Source organism: Barbus barbus (genome assembly GCF_936440315.1).
Source record: "Barbus barbus genome assembly, chromosome: 6".
In the NCBI taxonomy this organism is placed as follows: Eukaryota; Metazoa; Chordata; class Actinopteri; order Cypriniformes; family Cyprinidae; genus Barbus; species Barbus barbus.
The window spans coordinates 29,733,904-29,755,877 of record NC_136734.1 but is presented as its reverse complement, the minus strand read 5'-3'; the positions used below and the strand labels follow the sequence as shown (position 1 = coordinate 29,755,877).

The following is a 21,974-nucleotide window of genomic DNA, read 5'->3' as shown; positions in this document are numbered from 1 at the left end:
ATCATATTCACCCAAATGGTTATCCTTATTATCAATGAAAACATAGAATTTATTAATTGCTCTTTCCTTTTGAGACAGTATGGCACATACAAGAATGTACTGTAGATTGCTTTGATATTCTATATTATAACAAACTTCAGCTGACTTTAAGATTTTACTTGTCAAAAAAAAATACTAATTGCCTCTTTACTTCATTTTGTCTGTTTGCTGCTGTCTTGTCCAGAATGTTACATTGTACACTCGCTTATCTTTCTTCATTTTTCAGTAATCAGTTAACTCTGTTAAAGTTAATTTTGTCAGTGTTATATCTATCTAGAATTTTAAATTTTGTATTAATATCAAGCTTTTAAAAAATAATATTTAGTCAATAAAGGGCATTTCATTCATTCATTCATTTTTATTAACCCCAATCCCAATATTTTTTTTATATATATTATTTAAGCATTGTTTAGTTCGTTTTTGTTTTATTTAATTTAAAATAAATACAGTTTGTTGTTTTAATACATGGACATTCTTTTAACTTTCTTGGTTGTTGTTGTTTATAAAATGCATATAGTTACATTGTGCTCATTCTGGGGTTTGTGTCTCACATTGTTTAATCTAGTTTTAATCTGGTGGAAGAAAAGTCCCCACCAGGTGATCAACAAACAAACACGCGCTCACTGCCTCAAACGCCCGACGCGTGAGCGCGCACTGCCAGCCCCACCGAGAGGAATTCTGGGAAGACATGGCAGCTTCCGCTGTTTGTGTTCGCTGAGTTTCCGCACTGAACAGTCACTAAATTAACAGTTCAGTTGATAACTTTATCAGTGGCTCGGTTCGGGATGGAGGAGAGCGGCAGTGTGGACAGTGTGGAGTCTCTGTGCAGGTAACGTTATCAAGAGAAAACACAGACACACTCTCTCACTGAGTGGATGTTTACAATAGCTACTTGATTATGAAAACCGTTCCAGGTCGTTTAGATAATATTTTTGAAGCTTTCTGTGAGGAGTGCAGTAGCTAAGTAGGATTATTTGTTTGTCGGAAGGGACAGTTCACCCAGAAATTAAAATTATGTCAGTGTTTACTCAACATTATTTCTGTATGACTGACTGTCTTTCATTAATCTGTAGTACAGTAAAGGAGATGTTACTACTGTTTACTGTACAGTAAAGCAGATGTAATGATAGTGAATGATGGCTGACGCTGTCACTGACTATAATTAAAGACATACAGGTTTGGAGCAACATGATCGGTATCAGTAATTGATGACCGAATGCTTCAATGTGTAAAGCTCATAGGTGTGCTTTAATCCGTTTTTGTCCTCTAATGTCCTTTCAGCTCCACCACGACACGCTCAGACCGCTCCAGTGGCACCAGAGTTTCAGACACAGAGCTGCGGGTCAGTCAAGTCCAGCCCAGCACTTCTTATTCTGTTCTTAAAACTGTTGCATGTTCTGAACTGTTACTATAACTAAACCTCATCTGTTTTTTATCCTTGCAGACTAAAGGAAAGGCAATTGAAACGGTATGACAGTGTAAATGTGAGCCTAAAGTTTGGATTAAGTCTCAGTTCCTTTCCATTGATCTCATGTTCTTCTGTTTGCAGGTCTACAAAGACCCCAGTAAAGTCGAACTTCCTCTTCTGCCAGAGGAACTGGTTCAGGATTCCGGTATTTGTGGTACATTATACTGACTTCTGTACATCATCCATTCAGATGGCTTAAATGTATCTGTTTGTTGTGTGTGTGTCCACAGCTAAAGACGTGACTTACATTTGTCCGTTCATTGGGCCTGTTAGAGGATCTCTGACCGTCACTAACTACAGACTTTTCTTCAGGAGCACTGACAGGGTAAGATGCTGTTTCTGTATGACTGCTGGAGAGAATTTCTAAACTAAAGACTTCCATCACTTTATTTGTTGTCTAGGAGCCGATGTTTGGGCTAGATCTACCACTGGGAGTTTTGAGCAAAATAGAGAAGATTGGAGCAGCAACTAGCAGAGGAGATGTCTCGTACGGCCTTGTCTGCAAGGTTTTAAGTGATTTAAAAAAACTAAAATTGTATATACACTGCCCTCCAAAAGTTTGGAAACACCCCTGGCAAAGTGTGGTTTTGGATATCAGCATAAATCCTTATAATTTTTTGGTGCAAATACATTAAAGTAACTTGACATTATCATCGAAGAACAGCAATAAAACATAATAATGGAAATATGCACATATGTCAAAGTCAGAAATGCCCCTTTGCCAGCTGTGATGCCTGGTTACTGATTTAAACTTGGCCCAGGTTTTTAAAAGATTTTTGGGTCAGCACACCTTAATAGCTTCAACAATTGATTGCCAATTCAAAGTCAATGTTTGAATAAACTGACATCTTGGATGCCCAGATTATGCAGAGCTGTAATAGCTGCTAATGGTGGATATTTTGATGAATCGAAAATTTATTTTTTTTCTATGTATAAAATATGTTTTCGTAGTTTGTGGTGTTCCTTATCAGTGCAAAATTATCACAAATTAAAAAGGATTCATGCCAATATTGTCCAAAACCTGCACTTTTCTAGTGCGTTTCCAAACTTTTGGAGGGCAGTGTGTTTATTATTAAATAATATAAATTGTAGTATTTTATACTTTCACTTCACTTTTTATTTTTAATTGTAATTTAAGTTAGTAATTTTGTTATGTATGTGAATGTGGTCGTCTGGCACATATGAAAATACACTGCTAAAAATAAAATATAATAGTTTTTTGGTGGGGCCATTGAAAATATTGGCAGGACATTAAACTGGCTGCAGAATAAACCCTTACTATTGTACTATAATCCTGATACATCCTTTTTTTTTTCTTTCATATTTGCATATTTACTTAATGGGTACGTCTTGTAGGATGTGAGGAATCTACGTTTTGTGCACAAGGAGCCTGAGGACTCACTAAAGAAGTCAGTGTTCGAGGTTCTGATGAAGTTTGCTTTTCCGGTGTCAAACAACATGGTGAGAAACATAAATAAACAGAGAGTGTATATTAATACAGCATATAATATAATTTATTTACCAAATTTAACTGATTCAGCACCAGCCTAAATGTAATTAGTATCTCTGTCTGTCTCCTTCCTTTCTCTTTGTCTAGTCCCTCTTTGCATTTGAGTATAAGCAGGTGTTTCCTGAGAATGGATGGAAGGTGTATGATCCACTGGCTGAATGCAAGAGACAGGTACAGTCTGTGTTTATTCAAGGTGGTAATATATAGTCATCCAATATTTATTGCAAAATAAATCCCTTTAGAGTGATTAGGACTCTAATAAACCACAGGTGGCTTGTATCACCCTGAAGGGGTTTGTTTTGCAATAATGATGACAGTGTACATTATCCCATGTATCACAGGTACTTACTACATTAATACATGAAAATAAATAAATAAAATCTGAAATAATTATTCAGTATATCAATATGAATATTTATTGTATTATGTAGTATCATTATAAAGATATTATTCATATTATGTAAAAATTAATACAAATAATATAATAATTTACCATATTTACCAATATTTAATTATTTGAATATAATGAGAATGACATTGGAGTGAAGAGACTTCTTGGATATTGGATATTGTTTGCCTGGGACAACAATCAGTTATATAGTTTTAACATCATTATGCAAAAATATTTGCTGCATAATACTGTGGTTAACCTATGGAGTATTTATGAGTTGTGTTTTAAATACAAGTGTGTGTGTGTGTGTGTGTAGGGTCTTCCAAATGAGAGCTGGAGGATCTCCAAAGTAAATGATCACTACGAGCTGTGTGATTCATACCCAGCAGCACTATTTGTCCCAGTAACCATTACTGATGAGGAGCTGCGACGCGTCTCCAGCTTTAGGGCCAAAGGACGCATTCCGGTCAGTGTCATGAGACATTTCTGAATCATCCCATGTCAATCTCTGTGTGCACAATTATTTGACCTCAGGCCTCACCAATGAAGCTATCGGCTCGCCATGGTTTAGGTGCTGTCATGGATCCACCCAGAGAGTCATGCCACAGTAGTTCGTACCAGTCAACCGATGGTGGGCCAGAACGGTCGCCGCTGCAAAGAAGATGAGAAGCTCCTTCAGGCTATTATGGACGCAAACGCTCAATCACACAAACTGTTCATATTCGATGCCAGACCAAGTGTGAATGCTGCAGCTAACAAGGTAAACACTTTCTTTTCAAGTGTGCGTTTTGAATGAAAGGGAAATTTTGAAAGCCTGTGCACATGTGTATTTTAGATGAAAGGAGGTGGGTATGAGAGTGAAGATGCATATCAGAATGCTGAACTGGTATTTCTGGATATCCACAACATTCATGTAATGCGTGAGTCGCTACGGAAACTGAAGGAAGTCGTCTATCCCAACATTGAGGAATCTCACTGGCTTTCCAATCTAGAGTCCACCCACTGGCTGGAGCATATTAAGGTGAGACGAGATTGATCACGTTAATCACCTTTCTCAAATGTTAAGAAACATGATGATAATGTGTGACACTGACTGTGTGGTGTGTGTATGTGTGATAGTTGATTCTGGCTGGAGCTTTAAGGATAGCCGATAAGGTGGAGTCTGGGAAAACCTCAGTGGTGGTTCACTGCAGTGACGGCTGGGACAGAACTCCTCAGCTGACCTCACTGGCCTTGATAATGCTGGATTCTCACTACAGAACCATACGAGGCTTTCAGATACTGCTGGAGAAAGAGTGGCTCAGCTTTGGTCACCGCTTCCAACAGGTCAGTCATCCAGTTGTAGTTTACATGATACAGTAACAAGCAAGACTGTGATGGAATAAAACGCTTCCTGTATCCAATTACTCACTTGTTAACTTATTCACTATTTCCGATATAATGACTGCTTCATAGTGCCCTATATAAGTGCACTGTTATCTACACTTGGCACACACCATTATATTGACATATGGCCAATTTCTTTGTTTTATGTGTTGCACAGCTTCTCCAGAAACTTAATTTAACCTTTTTATGAAAATTTTCATTGTAATATTTTGTGAATTATTATTTTTTAGTTCTATGGAATATATAATATACTTAACTTTTGACCATTTAAAAAATGACAAAAACATATGTACGCTACCATTCAGTAATGTAGTGTCAGTAAGTTTTTTTTTTTTTTTTTTTTTTTTTTTTCTGTAAAGAAAGTAATACTTTTATTTAGGAGGAATGCATTAAATTGATCAAAAGTGACAGTGTAGGCATTTATAAAGTTACTGATTTCTGTTTCAAATGAATGCTGTTCTTTTCAACTTTATATTCATGAAACAATCCTAAAAAATGTACACATTTCCTCAGAAATATTAAGTACAATTGTTTTCAACATTGCTAATCATTAGAAATGTTACTTGTCCCTCAAATCAACATATTAGAATGATTTCTGAAGGATCATGTGGCACTGAAGACTGGAGTAATGGCTGCTAAAAATTGCCATCACAGGAATAAATTATATTTCAACATATTAAAATATAAAATGGTTATTATAAATTGTAATGATATTTCACAGTATTTCTTTTTTTACTGTATGTATGATCAAAAAAAAAAAGTAGCCTTGATGAACAGAAGAGACATCTTTCAAATTGTAAAAAAAAAAAAAACTTACGGACATTATTCTTTTGAACATTATTATATTTTGTGTATACAGCGAGTGGGTCATGGTGATAAGAATCACACAGACGCCGATCGTTCACCAATCTTCCTGCAGTTCATTGACTGTGTTTGGCAGATGACAAGACAGGTGAGTGCGAAACACCCAAGAGTTTCCAGAGCACCACCTGCCCACCTGCTTATTTCTTCAGTGTATGTTCTGTGGTCTGTGTCTGTATAAATAATAAGCATTTATGTTTGTAGTTTCCTGCAGCGTTTGAGTTCAATGAGTATTTCCTCATAACAATACTGGATCACCTGTACAGCTGCCTCTTTGGCACATTTCTTTGTAACAGTGAGCAGCAAAGACTTAAAGAGGTAAGAGTGAGAATGGCCTTGGGAATAAATGTTTGCACTTTATATGCATCTCATTTACAGAGTAGGAATTTGACAGTTAGCCTCTTTAATGGATCATGATGTAATTTGGCAGATGCTTTTATCCAACACAGCTTACAGTAAATTCTGTCGTCACTGTTGGTGTGACACTTGTTTAATTATAAGCTGCATATATGAGTGTGTGTGGGTCTAAGCGGGGTCTAAGTCTGTGGGGTGGTGATGGCGCAGTGGACAAAACACATGCCTTTGGTGTGAGAGACCCAGGTTCGAATCCACTGTGAGACACCAATGTGTCCCTGAGCAAGACACTTAACCCCTAGTTGCTCCAGAGGCGTGCGACCTCTGACATATATAGCAATTGTAAGTCGCTTTGGATAAAAGCGTCAGCTAAATGAATAAATGTAAATGTAAGCGACTGTCTGTTTTGTGTTTAGGAAGTCCCGAAGCACTCTGTGTCTCTATGGTCTTTTGTGAACAGTCAGCTCGAAGAGTTTGTGAATCCGCTGTATGTACATTATCCCTCCCATGTGCTCTTCCCCACTGTTGGTATACGACACCTCCAGCTCTGGGTCACCTACTACATACGCTGGAATCCTCGCATGCGACCACAGGTATACACTCCAGGTTTTAATAGATGTGTAGGTACTGAAATTATTAGGTTTGTTATCTGACTTTGCTACCTAAGGTTTGCTCACATCTGTCTGATATTTGAATAACAATTCATTCAGGCTTTTCACACTGCACTTAAACCCCAGCCTATCATTTTCTAAACCCTGCATTTAACCCCACTTTTTGAAACACCTTTTGGACATTCATGGAAGTGCAGTGCATAAATTTAAGAATAAAGAAAAACTTGACCGTATTGGACTGCATTTGTCCAATCAATGCCATTGACACAACAAAAAGGATGTTAACCTGGGGTTTATGAATATGAATATTCAGGATTATTTGTTAACCCCATGTGAAATATGAGCAATGTGAATCAAGGTATCCCAGAATTATGTTTACCTGGGGTTATCCATCAACTAAACGTCTGACACTTTAGTTGTCATTTTAAGGACTTATAATGGGTTTTTAAATGCCTTGTGCTGTCCATGTTTGGTTTGAAAGTCTCAGTTTGATGAAAAATGTATTTTAGGAGCCTGTCCATCAGCGCTACAAAGAGCTGCTAGCAAAACGGGCAGAGCTTCAGAAGAGGGTGGAAGAGCTGCAGCGCGAGGCGGCCAATCGTACGGCCTCATCATCCTCCGAGAGGGCAGGGTCTCCCACGCGCTCCATCACACCTGTGCAGACCTTTGTTTAGGCTTTAAGGAATGTAGATGCCCACACACACACACACACACACCGTGTGAGCATGTTACTTGCAGTGATGCACAACTGATGAAAATTCACACACTAACATTCACCTCGCTGCTACCAGCTGGCTGGATGGATGGGAGAAGCTTTTAATCACTAAAACTGTTTCATACTAGTATTATATTAATACATTTATTAAGACTATTAAAGCACTAATACATATTGAAAAGCATATTAGGGTTTGTACAGTATGAGCTGTATGTAGTAGAACTCTGCGCCTGAGCATCGCATGACCAAAGTATTGTGATGTCACTGGGATTCTGCCTGCATCATCTTGAAGTTGAGGCCAGTTTTTCAGCCTCAGGGTTTTGCGTACAGGCTTCTGCCTTTACTTGAAATTCCGAACTTTCTTGGGCTTGTTTAAAATGACACTATGTAATCAAGTTATAGATATGCTCTATATCTAACTTTTGCTTATACATTAACAATATTGACAAATAAAATGTGTTGACACTGATTCAATTGGGAGTCGTCTACAGCAATAAAACATCTGCAGTATATGGCTCTAGACAATAGATGGTGTTTCGGTCATGCGGGATGTTTACGTGGACGGACAGAATCGAGCTAGAGCTGGTTTTTGTGTAGTCAAGCTGCAGTCCAAGTATCCATGACACAATGTGGAACTGAATATTTCAAAGATTAAATACATGTAATGCATCACATATTTCAGATAATGTGCAAAGCAATCCTATATCTTTTCATCTTTAGTGACTGAGAAAACATGTTAATAATCCCAAACAGTACAAACAGACTGTTTATTTACACATCACATTCAGTTACATTTTTGAGGTGGCTCGATTATTTTTAGACTTGTTTTAAGACTTAGCTTTATATAAAAACCATAAAAGTACATAAATACAAGACCATTTACAGTATTTATGTTGGTTTTAATTCCTGTCTGTATCTGTGAGCTAGCGGCCCTCCTTTGCACCTCACCACTTGCCCCTCTTGCTCCAGTCTTTAGGAGTGAAATGTAAGCATTTGGGATCAATGCGGAGGTGGCGTTTCTGCATGGCACGCTCGTGACCTTCCACTATGTCCTCAGACAAGGTGAGGATATATTGACCCTGCAGTGGAGAAGAGCATATCTGAATTAGCAAATAATGACTAATTTCTGATTTTTCTACCCCAAAATAATTCAGATTGAGAACTTAAATTGAGAAGTGTTCACTGAAGTGTTATTTTTACCTTGTAATAATTGATGAGGTTTAGGTATTGAAGAGTTGAGATCACATCCTCTTTCTTGACACTTGTGATCTCGCTAATTTCACTAAGAACATCAAAAGGAAGAACATTGCTAGAAAACTGTGCCTTAAAGTATTTCCTTAGTACAATACATACAGTGGACACATACTTGATGGTGATCTGTGGTCGCTCTCCATTCTCTGATTTGAGGTCCATGAGTATCTCCAGAATGGTCTGGGACCAGTACGAACGGTATGAGAGCAGGCCCAAATCAGACAGAGGTTTCTCTGGGGTGCCAGTCTTTCCTTCCACCTTTGAGAGCTCATAACCTTGGAGACAATATGTTTTTTTTTTTTTTTTAAGCAAGGCCCATAACCTTCAGGGCTAATTGTATTAAATAACATTGAGGCATAAATTAAGCAAAACTGTTGACTAATGCAATTCAATTAGTCATGAAAACTGTAACATTACTCACTGAACTCAATGAGTAGTTTGCCATAGCCTCTTCTCTGATAAGGTGGCAAGGTCAGGATACAGGCCACATTATAGTCTTCTGTTGATTCCTTCTCCTTTAACGAACGAGGGGAAAAGACGATTAATACAGTGGCCTCAAAGAACCCAAGAGGTTCATTTTAAATACAGCACAAGCAAATGTTTGAAGGATTAAAAAACATCAAAACAGATGCTAGCAGAGATAAAAAATATACCTTTGAGAAGTAGCCAACTATATGGAAACCCTTTGAGTCATACTCCGTCATAACGTAAAAGAGGAAAGGATCCGTGTCGTAGTACAGGGTCTTATGGTCCAGGAAGCATTTGGCCAATAAACACAAATTTTGGGAGTATGCCTGAGCAGTGAAAGAGAAGATGGATTTAAAAGACCTTTAGAGACCACAAAAGATGTATAATACATGCAGTACAACACTTATTTTCCTATTAAAGGAAAAGTATCCAAACATTTAAATACTCTCGATTACGTTTAGCCACTTTAACAACATCATTCACTGATCCAAACTCTTAATTTTTTCACCTGCCTCTCATTACACACCTTATTTTTTCTGCCATCTATTTCAAAAAAGGAGATGGTTCCTTTGCGGTAGATCTCATTTCCTGGTGGATGCCGCAGGTTGCATTTTGTCTGTAAAAGTTAAAGGAGGAGTAATAGTTGTATTAAATGTAATACAATTATATACAAAATAATGTGTGTAATTATAACAGCTATTTAAAATGTGGTCACATCTACCACTGCGAAATTTCAATGAAAATCTGTGCAACAAAGAATTTTACATGAGGGTTAAAATGTGCCAGACTTCGCTGGTGTTCAAGTTAGTCGTTGACCAACAGAAAGCTGCTAGGTTTAAATGTGACTTCAGTGTGTGGTGTACTTTATGCATGGTGCACTATTGACAACGAAAAATGTCTGCAAAATTTCACTAATGTGACCGCACCTTAAGCCTACAGTTGTCTAACTACTCTTACCAAGTGTCTTTGGAGACATTTGAGGCTCTTGAGGTATTTGAGACAGAATTCACAGAGGTAGAGAATGGGCAGAGAGGTGAGCTCCTGTGGGTATGGAGAGAAGTACCAAGGCTTCAGTCTGTGCCGGCCCAGCTCAATACAGTCTATGTTCTTCATTCGCGTCACAATGTCATCATGACTGCGGTCGGACACCAAGCTACCAGTCATGCGCGGGGCAGATGGGATTCCATCTGAACTGTCCTGAGAGTCCTGAGACCAGAGAATAGAGTTGAGGAGAAGAGTGAATAGAAAGTGAATGTGCTTCATGTTTAAAAAATGTTTGTGGGTTTCATGTAAACTTTTTTCCATGTCAGGTTTACCTGATTTCTTTACAAAAATATACAGTGGCATGCGAAAGTTTGGGAACCCCTTGCAGAATCTGTGAAAATGTGGATAATTTTACCAAAATGAGAGAGATCATACAAAATGCATGTTATTTTTTATTTAGTACTGTCCTGAGTAAGATATTTTCCATAAAAGATGTTTACATATAGTCCACAAGACAAAAAAATAGCTGCAATTATTAAAATAACCACATTCAAAAGTTTGGGAACCCTTGGTTCTTAATACTGTGTGTGGTTACCTGGATGATCTACGACTGTTTTTTTGCTTTGTGATGGTTGTTCATGAGTACCTTGTTTGTTCTGAACCGTTAAACTGAGCACTGTTCTTCAGAAAAATCCTCCAGGTCCTGCAGAATCTTCAGTTTTCCAGCATCTTTTGCATATTTGAACCCTGTCCAGCAGTAACTGTATGATTTTGAGATCCACCTTTTCACACTGAGGACGATTGAGGGACTCAAACACAACAATTAAAAAAGGTTCAAACATCCACTGATGCTCCAGAAGGAAACACGATGCATTAAGAGCCGGGGGGTGAAAACTTTTGAACAGGGTGAAGATGTCCAAATTTTTCTTATTTTGTTGAAATATCATATTTTTCCATTTAGTACTGCCCTTCGGAAGCAACAGAAGCTACTTGCATGTTTCCTGGAAGACAAATTAAGTACAATTTACCTTGATCTTCAAATTCAAAAAGTTTTCACCCCCCGGCTCTTAATGCATCGTGTTTCCTTCTGGAGCATCAGTGGATGTTTGAACCTTTTTTAATTGTTGTGTTTGAGTCCCTCAATCGTCCTCAGCGTGAAAAGGTGGATCTCAAAATCATACAGTCACTGCTGGACAGGGTTCAAATATGCAAAAGATGTTGGAAAACTGAAGATTCTGCAGGACCTGGAGGATTTTTCTGAAGAACAGTGCTCAGTTTAACTGTTCAGAACAAACAAGGTACTCATGAACAACCATCACAAAACAAAAAAACAGTCGTAGATCATCCAGGTAACCACACACAGTATTAAGAACCAAGGGTTCCCAAACTTTTGAATGTGGTTATTTTAATAATTGCGGCTATTTTTTTGTCTTGTGGACTATATGTAAACATCTTTTAAGGAAAATATCTTACTCAGGACAGTACTAAATAAAAAATAACATGCATTTTGTATGATCTCTCTTATTTTGGTAAAATTATCCACATTTTCACAGATTCTGCAAGGGGTTCCCAAACTTTCGCATGCCACTGTATATTTATGCATTCAGTGCAATGGATTCTATTATTTCATTTACAGAATCCATTCTGTTTAGAATCTGATTCTTTAACAGCCCTAAGCCTCCATTCTGACAAGACACTCAAACCAAAGCAAAAGCAATGGGAAGTAAAGGAGCCGGACCTCTCCTGGCAGCAAATAGACGGTGGAGCAGCGAGGACTGTTATTCTGGAACATCTTTACCATCTAGAAAAACACAAGGGGTTGCAAAGCTTTGGGAAATTTTAATGGAGAAAGGTACGCCACAGAAGAGCAGAAAGCAAACTCTCAGTGGAAAACATTTTAATGATTTGGTTTTGGTTGGAACCCAGTTCTCACTCAGCTCTCACTAGTAGTCAGTATTGGTTATAATATAACTGTACAGAATTTTTATAACACAGTATTTCACCTATGGCAATGGTACTATTGTTAAATTAAGGTATGTTCATAAGATATACAGAAAAGTGCCCTAAAACACAGCAATCCTAATTTTAACAGATGCTTAATATCTCACAGCCCCAACTTAATGTTAAATAATGTAAAAAATATATTCTTTTTATTTTGAGAATCATCTTTTTTAGTAGCAGGACATACCTCATCTGTCCCTCCACAACTTTTTCTTTTTCTCCCAGGCTGAGGAGGAATGAGATGACGCTGGATGGATGATGTGCCATTCTTCCAGTAGGAAGAAGCAGAGGACATAAAGAAAAGTTTGATTTTTTAAAACAATACTTTAAAAGCTTATACCTAACAACTGTTAAAATGTAAATTAATTTTTTATTAAATATTACGTAAGAAGAGGCAAACTATTCTTGAATTGTTTCAAATACAGTCATTTCTTACCGTGGTGAGAGAGGTGAGTGGTTCATGCTCGTCTCTGGATTTAATGCTGAAAGAGGAATCTCTCGTTGCTGGATAGACAGAGGCCTGACTCGCTTCTGCAGAACCGGGAAGTGAAGGCACTGGAGTCGCTGCAGTCACTTGTGTGGCCAAAGAGACCGACTCCACTTTCCTTTTCTGTAAGATCAAACAGAAACAACAGCTACTTTTTTCTCTGCGTAGAAAGGTACTAAAATCCATCATACCATGAGTGAACTTCTGCCACTTACCTCATGAGAAAATAAATAAAGGATAATGAGTAATGAGAATGTTCTGATTGATGGGGTCTAGCTGAGCTTTTACATACATTAAATGGAATAGATTTGCTTTAGGAGTAACAAAACATCTTTTTTTCAGTTCCCCGTGTAATAAATACTAAAAATGTATGTAGTATTTTAGATATACGTTATAACTTGGCATCTTTCAAATATTTAATCTTATGTCATTCCTTTTATACAACGCTAACATTATTGTGCAATAAATAATAGCTTTAATTTACACGTCGCATAATAGGTTCTAACTGCTATCTGCAGTTTAAAACGAGATGAGGCAAAAACTGCATCCCTCACACTTTGAAAAGTGTATAATGAGCTTATTCAAATAAGTCTAATTCAGCTCATTCATCATAAACTCTTGCTGTACAGATTGATTGATTGATTGATAAAAAAGAACGGGCAGGGATCTTCTGTACCGGTGTGGGGAGGGTTTTGCCTCTTGAAGTAGCTGAAGCAGACTGAACATGGAGATCTAGACTCTTCTTCTAAATTTGAAGGAAAGTGAGAGATGATAAACAGACGGAACAGCATGCAAATTTGAAAACAGCTGTGTATGATTTACTGTACATCTTTACCACTGAAGTGGGGCAGTGTTATTTCTACATCTAGAGCCACAGGGTACACAGTAGATTCTCTTACCACGTCTCTCTCTGGGGAGCTCGGGCGAGACCCAGGCAGCCCATTCTTCATAGGAGTCTTTGCCTCCTTCTTGGGAAACTGGAGCTTCTTAATATCCAGTCGGTCTGGAGTAACCCATTCATCCAGGCGCTTATTGACTTATAAAACAAAAACAAGTTTAGCAAAGTTTTTGCTTTGAAATTAAAAGCTCAATTTGGAATCATTCACACTCTGAAAGCAAAAAATGAGGTAAGTGACCAAAGCTAATAACTAATACTCACAATCAATGTAGTGGACATAGTAGAGCTTTTTTCCAGAGATGTCTTTAACGCTGAGAATTTCAGCCAAAGCTATGAAGGGACAAACAAACAGTTAAATCCGTAAATATCTACATATACATAAAAATATAGATATATATATTATTATACTGCTATATTCGCATGTAGCCGTTTTTAAATGTAAGGCAGAGGAGCTGCTAGTGTTATTGTTTACATTATATTAGGCTAATACTTACGCCATTCGTTTTCATTTTCTTGATTTTTTCGCAGCACGGGAAGTCGACAGCCCTCAGTAATCTCAACCTATGAGGACAAAACGCAATTATAAATGACATTGACCAACACAAACAGAACAAATTTCATTAAAATCGCCACCAAGACTACATAGAAACAATACTCACCGAGTGTTCCGCCATCTTTTTTTATCCGGCGAACAGAAGAGTGCGCTACTAACTATAACTGATCAAATTATTTTAGCAATAAGGCTATCATTTTTGTCGTTCTTACTGTATTTATAGTAATTTAAATCCTTGTTTGTGTCATTTACAAAAACAAACAAACAAAAAATAACTGCGATCAAAATGGTTTTATGTTTATTTACTGTCAAATGTCCAATTTGAAATACTGAGTAAATTAAAATAATAAAATAACAGATATGCTATGTTTAGTTTAAGTATTCCATAAGGGGCACTTCTTACAAATTGTTTGGATATATCAGGTTTATGTAAGTGAATACTAAATGCACAATGAGCAGAGTACCTTTAACTAGGCGTAACAGAAAATAGATATAATTATTTATTTTTTATGAAAAATAGTGTTATCTAACTATTTTTTGTATTGGAATCTGACATAAGCCTGCTGAAATTATTTTATTATTATTTTTCTTGTTTATCTTCAGTGCTATCTACAGTAACTTAAAGGATTATGCTGCTGGAAATCACTAGTAATCATATTAAATATTCCGTAAATATCTCCACTGTAATTCGAATTAATTATACAATTACTCAGATTATTTCTAGGTTACAACCAGATTCTCTTCTGTTCTGTCGCCTTTTATGTTTAGTTTTGCTCTAGAGAGTCTACAGAGGAAATTCTGATTTCCTGTTTGAGCCATAATGGAGTCGTACTGTTGCCAGTTTCACTAGAACGCACAAGAAAGGGTGAGAGCTTTACATCACAAACACGTCACAGAAAACAATACGTAGTTTTTTAATGAGGCGGGACGAGTTCTTTGATTGGTGCTGATTTTTCAAATACGTTCTTCCCGCCCATCGGCGATGGCATCTGATTGGCTGTTGAGTCTTTCCTTTGTAGTCACAGGTCGCATCCGGTTCGTGCGTCGACTAACATACAAAAAGGAGAACGGAAAAAAATATTCATCAGGAGCCGAAAAGAAATGAAATCAGGTTTTTAGTTATTCTTTTCACGTATAGCGATATATCAGTTTACATGTAGTTTTTAATCATGAGTTTAAGTCACTGATGTTTTTTATAATAGTATTCACAGAGCAGTTTTAGATGGTTGGATCCATTTTATTTATCGGGATTAAGTGCAGTTTTAATTAGGATTGAATCTGCTCAGGTCTCACCTTAACGCATGCGTTAAAGGTCGTCTGCGCGTTAAGTGTATTTATATTTTATCAGTAGCGGTAAGTGTGTGTTTGTGGGGTTGGTGATGGCCACATCGGCCCTGTACGCCTGCACCAAGTGTAACCAGCGGTTCCCGTTCGAGGAGTTGTCTCAGGGCCAGCAGCTCTGCAAGGTGAGAGCGCACACGCACCTACTGTTTACATGAGGCTGGGGTAAAAGTGTGTGTCCTGATTAAGGTCAGACAGCTGTGTGAACGTCACTTGTGAACAGCAGAAGCATTTAGACATTGTTTAAGATGAAACACCACTGCTGTCTTTACCATACAGCCCACCAGTCATACATGAAACTGTACTAAGCTGCACTGCACTGTTTATATACATCTACATACAGTGATGGCCTAGTATCAGTATTTTCAGTTAGTCAGTGATTTCAATCTTTTGCTGTAGTGTCAGTATATATTCCAAACATTCATTTTACCATTAATTGTAATAATCCAATGATATTTTTGTCTGACAACAGCCAGTGCTCCACACAGAGATCTGATCTCATCACCATCCAGTCTGTCTGGAATAACAAGAAGAAACAGAACAAACTGAGACAATGAAGAACTGTGGCAATGTCTTCTAATTTCTCAGGGAGCTTTGCAGGTAGGTTTCTTGAAGCATCTTGAAGACATTGCCACAGTTCTTCATTGTCTCAGTTTGTTCTGTTTCTTCTTGTCATTCCAGACAGACTGGATGATGATGAGATCAGATCTCTGTGTGGAGCACTGGCTGTTTTTCAGACAAAAATCTCACTGGATTATTACAATTAATGGCAAAATGAATGTTTGGAAATGTAAACTGATATTTCCTACTGACACGCTACAGCGAAAGATAGAAAAAACTGACTTAATAATTTTTTAGCTGGTGAAAATACTAGTGTATAATTTTGGTCACCGCTGTACATGGAACACATCTAAACACCGGGCGTGAGGAATCTTTGATTGTTTTTTCCTTGCAGGAATGTCGGATCGCACACCCTATAGTGAAATGCACCTACTGCAGGTCAGAGTTTCAGCAGGAGAGGTAAGACAGTCACACAACCAGGGTGGGGAAAATAATTATTTCTCCATTTCTGTGCTAATGGAAAAACGTTCCTTTTTTCAGCAAAACCAACACTATCTGTAAGAAATGCGCACAGAATGTCAAGCAGTTTGGGACGGTAAGTTCAATTGAGAGTCTATAAATGTTTAAATAACTGGAAATTCCGCAGATGTGTGCGCTAACACATCTTTTTCTCTTTTTTTTCCCCAGCCGAAGCCATGTCAGTACTGTAACATTATTGCTGCATTCATTGGGACCAAATGTCAGCGCTGCACCAACTCTGAGAAGAAGTACGGCCCTCCACAGACCTGCGAACAGTGCAAGCAGCAGTGTGCCTTCGACAGGAAGGATGAGGGGAGGAGAAAGGTGACCAATCGCACATGCACATTCTTATTACTCATCCACACACACTGGCTGTGTTCTCTCACGCTGCATGTGTGAGATGTGATTCACTCCGCTCTGACAGATTGGACAGTCATTGTTTCCAGATTTCAGCACATTGAAAGCAGGAGCTTATAGAGATCTGTTCAGCATTAAGCACTCAATCATGTGTGTCATTAATTACTGGACAACTTGCACAAAACTGCTGTTGGTTTAGGCACAACACAGAGCTGAATCATTAAATATATACTGGGGAAGTCGTGGCCTAATGGTTAGAGAGTCGGACTCGTAATCGAAAGGTTGCGGGTTCGAGTCCCCGGCCGGCAGGGATTGTAGGTGGGGGGGAGTGAATGTACAGCGCTCTCTCCACCCTCAATACCACGACTGAGGTGCCCTTGAGCAAGGCACCGAACCCCGGGCGCCGCAGCATGGCTCCGGGTGTGCGTGCGTGCGTGCGTGTGTGTGTGTGCATTTGTTCACTACTCACTTGTGTGCACTTGGATGGGTTAAACACAGAGCACCAATTTCGAGTATGGGTCACCATACTTGACAATACGTCACGACTTAAAACTTAAAGCCCACTCCTCCCACTAATAACTGATCAGCCAGATTTACAGATGTATGGTCAATGTGTTGCGTATTTTGTGATGCATAGATATGGTGGTTTTGGTGTAATTTTTTTTTTAAGGTGAACGTGTTTGAGAACATCATTCATTCATTTTGCAAATCCATTTGGTGATGCTAGTGGTTCAGAAATTCAAAGACCTTTCAAAGATCCATGTGGATATTACACTCATATATTTAATTTGACTGCAGCCCACATCTGCAGTTTTGACTTTATGCAAGAAACCAAGATAGCACTGTATTTTTTTTTTATTCAGCACTATTCTTTGTTTTGATGTAGATGCAATAGGAGGTATGAAAATGACAGTGCTGAAAATCTAAAATAAACACAGGGATAAAAATGAAATTGTCATTTACACAACTGCAAGTTGTTCCAAACAAAACAGAAGATATTTTGAAGAATGTTGGTAACCAAACAATTGTTGGTAGCAATTGTTATTTTTTTCCACACTATGGAAGACAATGAATACCAGTAACTGTTTGGTTACCAGCATTCTCAAAAATATATTCTATTGTGTTCAACAGAAGAAAGAAACTCCTACAGGTTTGGAAAAACTTGAGGGGGAGTAAATGATGACAGAGTTTTTGGGTGAACTATTCGTTTAAATACTGTTAACAAATATTCATTCTCTAAGGTTGGAGATGTTTATGCATCACAAAATGCAAACCAAGTGTACAGTGTTATTGTTAACTAACACAATTACAGATCTTTCCATTTTTGGTTATTGAAATAAAGCTAAAATATGCATGTTAAATAAAAAAATAAAACTGAGAATTGTTGCCTTGGAAATGTTGAAGTACATTACTAAAACTAAAATAAACATAAATTAAAGCTAAATATAAAAGCACTGCAAAATTACAAAAAAAAAAAACCTTTAAACTAAAATTAATGTAAATAATGAATTATATGAAATAAGAGAACATTTTCAAAATATGAAATAATGTAATATATAAACTACTAAAATAAGACTGAGCACACATAATGCAGATATTAATTGTTTTTTTCTCCAGGTGGATGGGAAGCTCTTGTGTTGGCTGTGCACACTGTCATATCGTCGTGTTCTACAGAAAACGAAAGAGCAGCGGAAAGGCCTTGGCTCTTCCCACTCTAACTCCTCTTCCCTTAGTGAGAAGGAACATCAGAGACACCATCATCATCATCAGCACCACAGACATGGAAGTTCGCATCACAAGTAAGCATGAACAATATAATACGCATACAAACAAGCATCACCGTGCATCAACGTCCAGTCACAAGAATACAAACTTGTTTATGGAAAATCCTGTCCTGTGTATGTGTGTTACAGAATAAGTGGTACTTTAAGTCCAGAGCAGGATCAGGGGCTGTGGAAGCAGAGGTGAGATGTGTCTTTTTTACATATATACTCGAGGCATGCAGTTTGTATTCGACTACAGTTTAATATTTAGGATGATCAGTGTGTTATTGTGCATGCTGTGAGATGTATTGACTCTAATTTGTTTTTCTTGTGCAGCATTCAGAAGGAAACGCCAAAGAAAAAACCCAAACTAGAGACAAAGCCATCCAATGGAGACAGGTAATTACTTCTTACTGTAATCGTCTCTATCTGTCTGTCTCTGGCCTTCCAGGCAGGCTGTCACATTCTCTCCTTAAATGTTAAACATGTTTCTTTTTCTCTCCAGTAGTTCAATCACTCAGTCAATGGATTCTGGAGGCACGGATAACTTTATCTTGATTAGTCAGCTGAAAGAGGAAGTGATGTCATTGAAGCGCATGCTCCAGCAGAGAGACCAGACCATCCTTGAGAAAGACAGGAAGGTAACTTCTGGTGTTACTTCCTGGCTTTGGTGCAGCATGCACATGAACCGTTCCCATTTTGTAGCTGCAGCTCTTTCAGGCTACATGTATGACTCACTGAATCAGAATCATTTGACTTAAACGGTCCTCATTTTTATACAAGACAAACTCTGAAATCAGATTCCAGAAAACAGTACATAGAGAGTTATGAATGCATAAGTGTTCATTAACATATTCAAATAGACTTGTATCTCTGGGAACCATCCTGTTGTCTGATCAGCTGCCCACATCACAGTCCATTTGCTGCTGAGGTGATAATTATACTCTAATGTTTGAGCTGTTACTAGAAGTATCCATAAGTAAAGATGTGAATTTGCATTTGTTGTGCAAATGTGGTGTGTTCCAGTTGAGCTTTCTATGCAGTGTGGCCATTTCAGTACATATTCCAACTCATGAAGCGAAAGATGTCTTCATTTTTAAATAAAATAGAGAAAAATTCTCTAGAGGCTTTTTATACTTGTTCATTTGTTTAGAGATGTTTCTGTGTTGGTTTAACACAATGGAAACTGGTTCATTGCCATAGATGATGTCACAGCACAAAACTTTGGAAAAATGACTTCTGTTCTTGAATATTTTGAAAAGATCATTTCGTAAGTTTGTTTATTGTTCCAGCTGACGGAGCTGAAGGCAGACTTTCAGTATCAGGAGTCAAATATGCGGGTGAAGATGAACAACATGGATAAAGCGCACAAAGAGTCCATGGAGCAACAACAGGTTACTCACACAGTACACTCTTCATCACACATCATTATATTTAATTATTTTAAGTGGTAACAAGAACAAACAAGCAATATTTTTATTACTTTAATACTGTGGAAAATGTGTCTGTTAGTGTTTTGATGAGCACTTTGAGAAATTACTGTTTTTAAAGGGATCGTTCGCGCACACATGAAAATTCTGTCATTTTAATTACTTTCCCTCAAGTCGTTCAAACCCATAAGACCTCTGTTCATCTTTGGAACACAAATTAAGATATTTTTGATGAAATCATAGCGCTTTCTGACTGAACTGAAATGTTCCCAGACCCAGAAACGTAGCAAGGACATCAGTGGTTCACCTATAATTTTATGAAGCTACGAGAATACTTTTCTGTGTGCAGAGGGACAGAAAGCTCTCGGATTTCATTAAAAATATCTTAATTTGTGTTTCAAAGATGAATGAAGGTCTTACAGGTTTGGAACAACATGAGGGTGTGTAGGCCTAATTAATGACAGAATTTACATTTTTGTGTGAACTATCCCTTTAAGTTTGGGGTTGTTAAGATTAGATTTGGGTGTTTTTGAAGGAAGTCTCCTATGCTCACTAAGGCTGCATTAATCAAAAATACAGTACAATTACTAATAGTGTGAAATGATATTACTATTTTAAATAACGACTTTCTATTTGAATATATTTTAACGTGATTTCCTGTGATGGCAGAGCTAAATTTTCAGCATCACTACTTTAGCCTTCAGTATTCACCTCCTCCTTCAGAAATCATTGATATACAGATTTGCTGTTTAAGAAACATTTTATAAATGCCTGTGCTGCTTAATATGTTTGTGGAAGCCATAATACTTTTTGGGTTTTTGATGAATATAAAGTTAGCATCTGTTTGAGATGTATCAATTCAACCATGATCAATTTCATGCATCCTTGCAGTAGTTAGTAGGTATTTCTTTTTAAAACAATTCTTACTGTGTGCAAACTTCTAAACTGTGGTGTACATATTTTTCACCAGCTGTGCTTTTGTTTGTGTTTGTCTCTCAGACAAAGAACAGAGAATTGATGAAACAAGTTGCTGCACTCTCGAAAGGCAAGAAGTTTGACCGCAGCAGTAGTTCACTGCTGTTACCATAACAATGACCCCATGCCCAGATGTGTCATTACTTTGAGGAAGCTTCACCCTGCATTGCTCACAGATTATCTGTGTGTTGTTTTATTATTCTGATGATGTCACATATGCAAAAATCTCAATTTATTATTATAATGGTTTTATTTTCTTTGGCTGTTCTCAGCGGTTTTAGTAATCACATGTATTTACAAAACAGACATAAATGTATAGAGCCATTACAGGAGCCCTGGCTGAACCCAGCCTCAGATCTCATATGCAAAACGTTTCAGAACTTCTGAAAACTGATTTAATGGAAGCAGAAGAGCTGTCAACAAATGTACAGAAATGTTATGAATTGAACGTGTCAGATATGCTGAACACTTTTTATAGATGCTAAATTCATCTCTCTCTCTTTCTTTCTCGCGCTCGCTTCTCTTTTGCCCTCTCTTTCTCTCTCACTCATGGAAAGACTGTATTGCTGCATGTCTTACTGCCTGGTCAACTGTGTGGTTTTGTATATTATCTTATTACTCTGTTTTGTTTGGCTTTGTATTAGTGATATTTCAGAGATGAGTTTTGCAGGCCTGTATGAGACACTGCTGTTTTAGTGAGTGAGGGCTCTATGTCAACCTGCCCATGCATTCTCATATTTTTACTGTCAGACACTTTTGTACTTTTTTTTTTTTTTCTGCAACACGGACGTTTCAGGAATATTAAAGCTAGTAAAACCTCAGTCTGTGTGTCTGTCCTTCTTATTGATGTGGGAAGTGTGTAAGGTTATTATAGCATTGCATTTTCATTTGCTTTTTAAATGCCATTTCAAATGTACTCTTGCTTTTAGTTTATATTAATTTTCAATTTCATTCATTTTATGTGTTATTGGAATTCTAAGAACCAATTTGGTCAACTTTTTAAATTTTTTTTGTTTATTTTAATATTTGCACTGATTCATTACCGCAGTGG

General features: G+C 37.5%; 3 protein-coding genes across 6 annotated transcripts; 2 read left to right on the top strand and 1 right to left on the bottom strand.

Annotated features, from left to right (window-relative positions):
* The first annotated feature begins 701 nt into the window (after positions 1-701).
* LOC306871891 (phosphatidylinositol-3,5-bisphosphate 3-phosphatase MTMR2) lies at positions 702-8,200 on the top strand. Its single transcript, XM_079420128.1, has 16 exons — positions 702-868; positions 1,321-1,381; positions 1,484-1,507; positions 1,589-1,652; positions 1,738-1,832; positions 1,909-2,013; positions 2,864-2,968; positions 3,105-3,188; positions 3,725-3,874; positions 3,980-4,168; positions 4,244-4,429; positions 4,528-4,734; positions 5,654-5,746; positions 5,860-5,973; positions 6,426-6,602; positions 7,130-8,200. Exons 1-16 carry the CDS (start codon positions 825-827, stop codon positions 7,292-7,294), a joined length of 1,863 nt encoding a protein of 620 aa, XP_079276254.1. The 5' UTR covers positions 702-824; the 3' UTR covers positions 7,295-8,200.
* LOC306871893 (histone acetyltransferase KAT5-like) lies at positions 8,074-14,825 on the bottom strand. Of its 2 annotated transcripts, XM_079420130.1 has the most exons (15): positions 14,084-14,825; positions 13,919-13,985; positions 13,686-13,754; positions 13,426-13,562; positions 13,203-13,271; positions 12,476-12,649; positions 12,227-12,307; positions 11,777-11,839; positions 10,012-10,260; positions 9,581-9,670; positions 9,240-9,380; positions 9,008-9,101; positions 8,702-8,861; positions 8,536-8,617; positions 8,074-8,414 (listed from the first exon to the last, which is right to left on the bottom strand). In XM_079420130.1, exons 1-15 carry the CDS (start codon positions 14,096-14,098, stop codon positions 8,280-8,282), a joined length of 1,626 nt encoding a protein of 541 aa, XP_079276256.1. In that variant the 5' UTR covers positions 14,099-14,825; the 3' UTR covers positions 8,074-8,279. The 2 variants fall into 2 exon arrangements, with proteins under 2 accessions (XP_079276256.1, XP_079276257.1); XM_079420131.1 differs by lacking the exon at positions 13,203-13,271 and having other exon boundaries at positions 14,084-14,769.
* LOC306871901 (protein FAM76B-like) lies at positions 13,439-21,744 on the top strand. 3 transcript variants are annotated; one of them, XM_079420143.1, is made up of 11 exons: positions 13,439-13,653; positions 13,953-15,443; positions 16,274-16,338; positions 16,420-16,474; positions 16,567-16,722; positions 18,373-18,554; positions 18,669-18,719; positions 18,855-18,917; positions 19,024-19,159; positions 19,811-19,912; positions 20,948-21,744. In XM_079420143.1, the coding sequence occupies exons 2-11, from the start codon at positions 15,357-15,359 to the stop codon at positions 21,035-21,037; spliced, it is 987 nt and encodes a 328-aa protein (XP_079276269.1). In that variant the 5' UTR covers positions 13,439-13,653; positions 13,953-15,356; the 3' UTR covers positions 21,038-21,744. The 3 variants fall into 3 exon arrangements, with proteins under 3 accessions (XP_079276269.1, XP_079276270.1, XP_079276271.1); XM_079420144.1 differs by lacking the exon at positions 13,439-13,653 and having other exon boundaries at positions 14,746-15,088; positions 15,326-15,443; XM_079420145.1 differs by lacking the exon at positions 13,439-13,653 and having other exon boundaries at positions 14,995-15,443; positions 19,027-19,159.
* Positions 21,745-21,974: the final 230 nt, after the last annotated feature.

Excerpts from the sequence above, each read along its gene's own strand:
- LOC306871891 (XM_079420128.1), top strand. The coding sequence starts at position 825 with ATGGAGGAGAGCGGCAGTGTGGACAGTGTGGAGTCTCTGTGCAG. Across the intron at positions 1,833-1,908 it reads TCTTCAGGAGCACTGACAGG|GAGCCGATGTTTGGGCTAGA; the intron begins GTAAGATGCTGT and ends TTTGTTGTCTAG. Across the intron at positions 3,189-3,724 it reads TGGCTGAATGCAAGAGACAG|GGTCTTCCAAATGAGAGCTG; the intron begins GTACAGTCTGTG and ends GTGTGTGTGTAG.
- LOC306871893 (XM_079420130.1), bottom strand. Across the intron at positions 12,650-13,202 it reads GCAAAACCCTCCCCACACCG|AAAAGGAAAGTGGAGTCGGT; the intron begins GTACAGAAGATC and ends TTGATCTTACAG. Across the intron at positions 12,308-12,475 it reads CACTCACCTCTCTCACCACG|AATGGCACATCATCCATCCA; the intron begins GTAAGAAATGAC and ends TCCTACTGGAAG.
- LOC306871901 (XM_079420143.1), top strand. The coding sequence starts at position 15,357 with ATGGCCACATCGGCCCTGTACGCCTGCACCAAGTGTAACCAGCGGTTC. Across the intron at positions 16,475-16,566 it reads ATGTCAAGCAGTTTGGGACG|CCGAAGCCATGTCAGTACTG; the intron begins GTAAGTTCAATT and ends TTTTTTCCCCAG. Across the intron at positions 18,720-18,854 it reads CAGGGGCTGTGGAAGCAGAG|CATTCAGAAGGAAACGCCAA; the intron begins GTGAGATGTGTC and ends TTTCTTGTGCAG.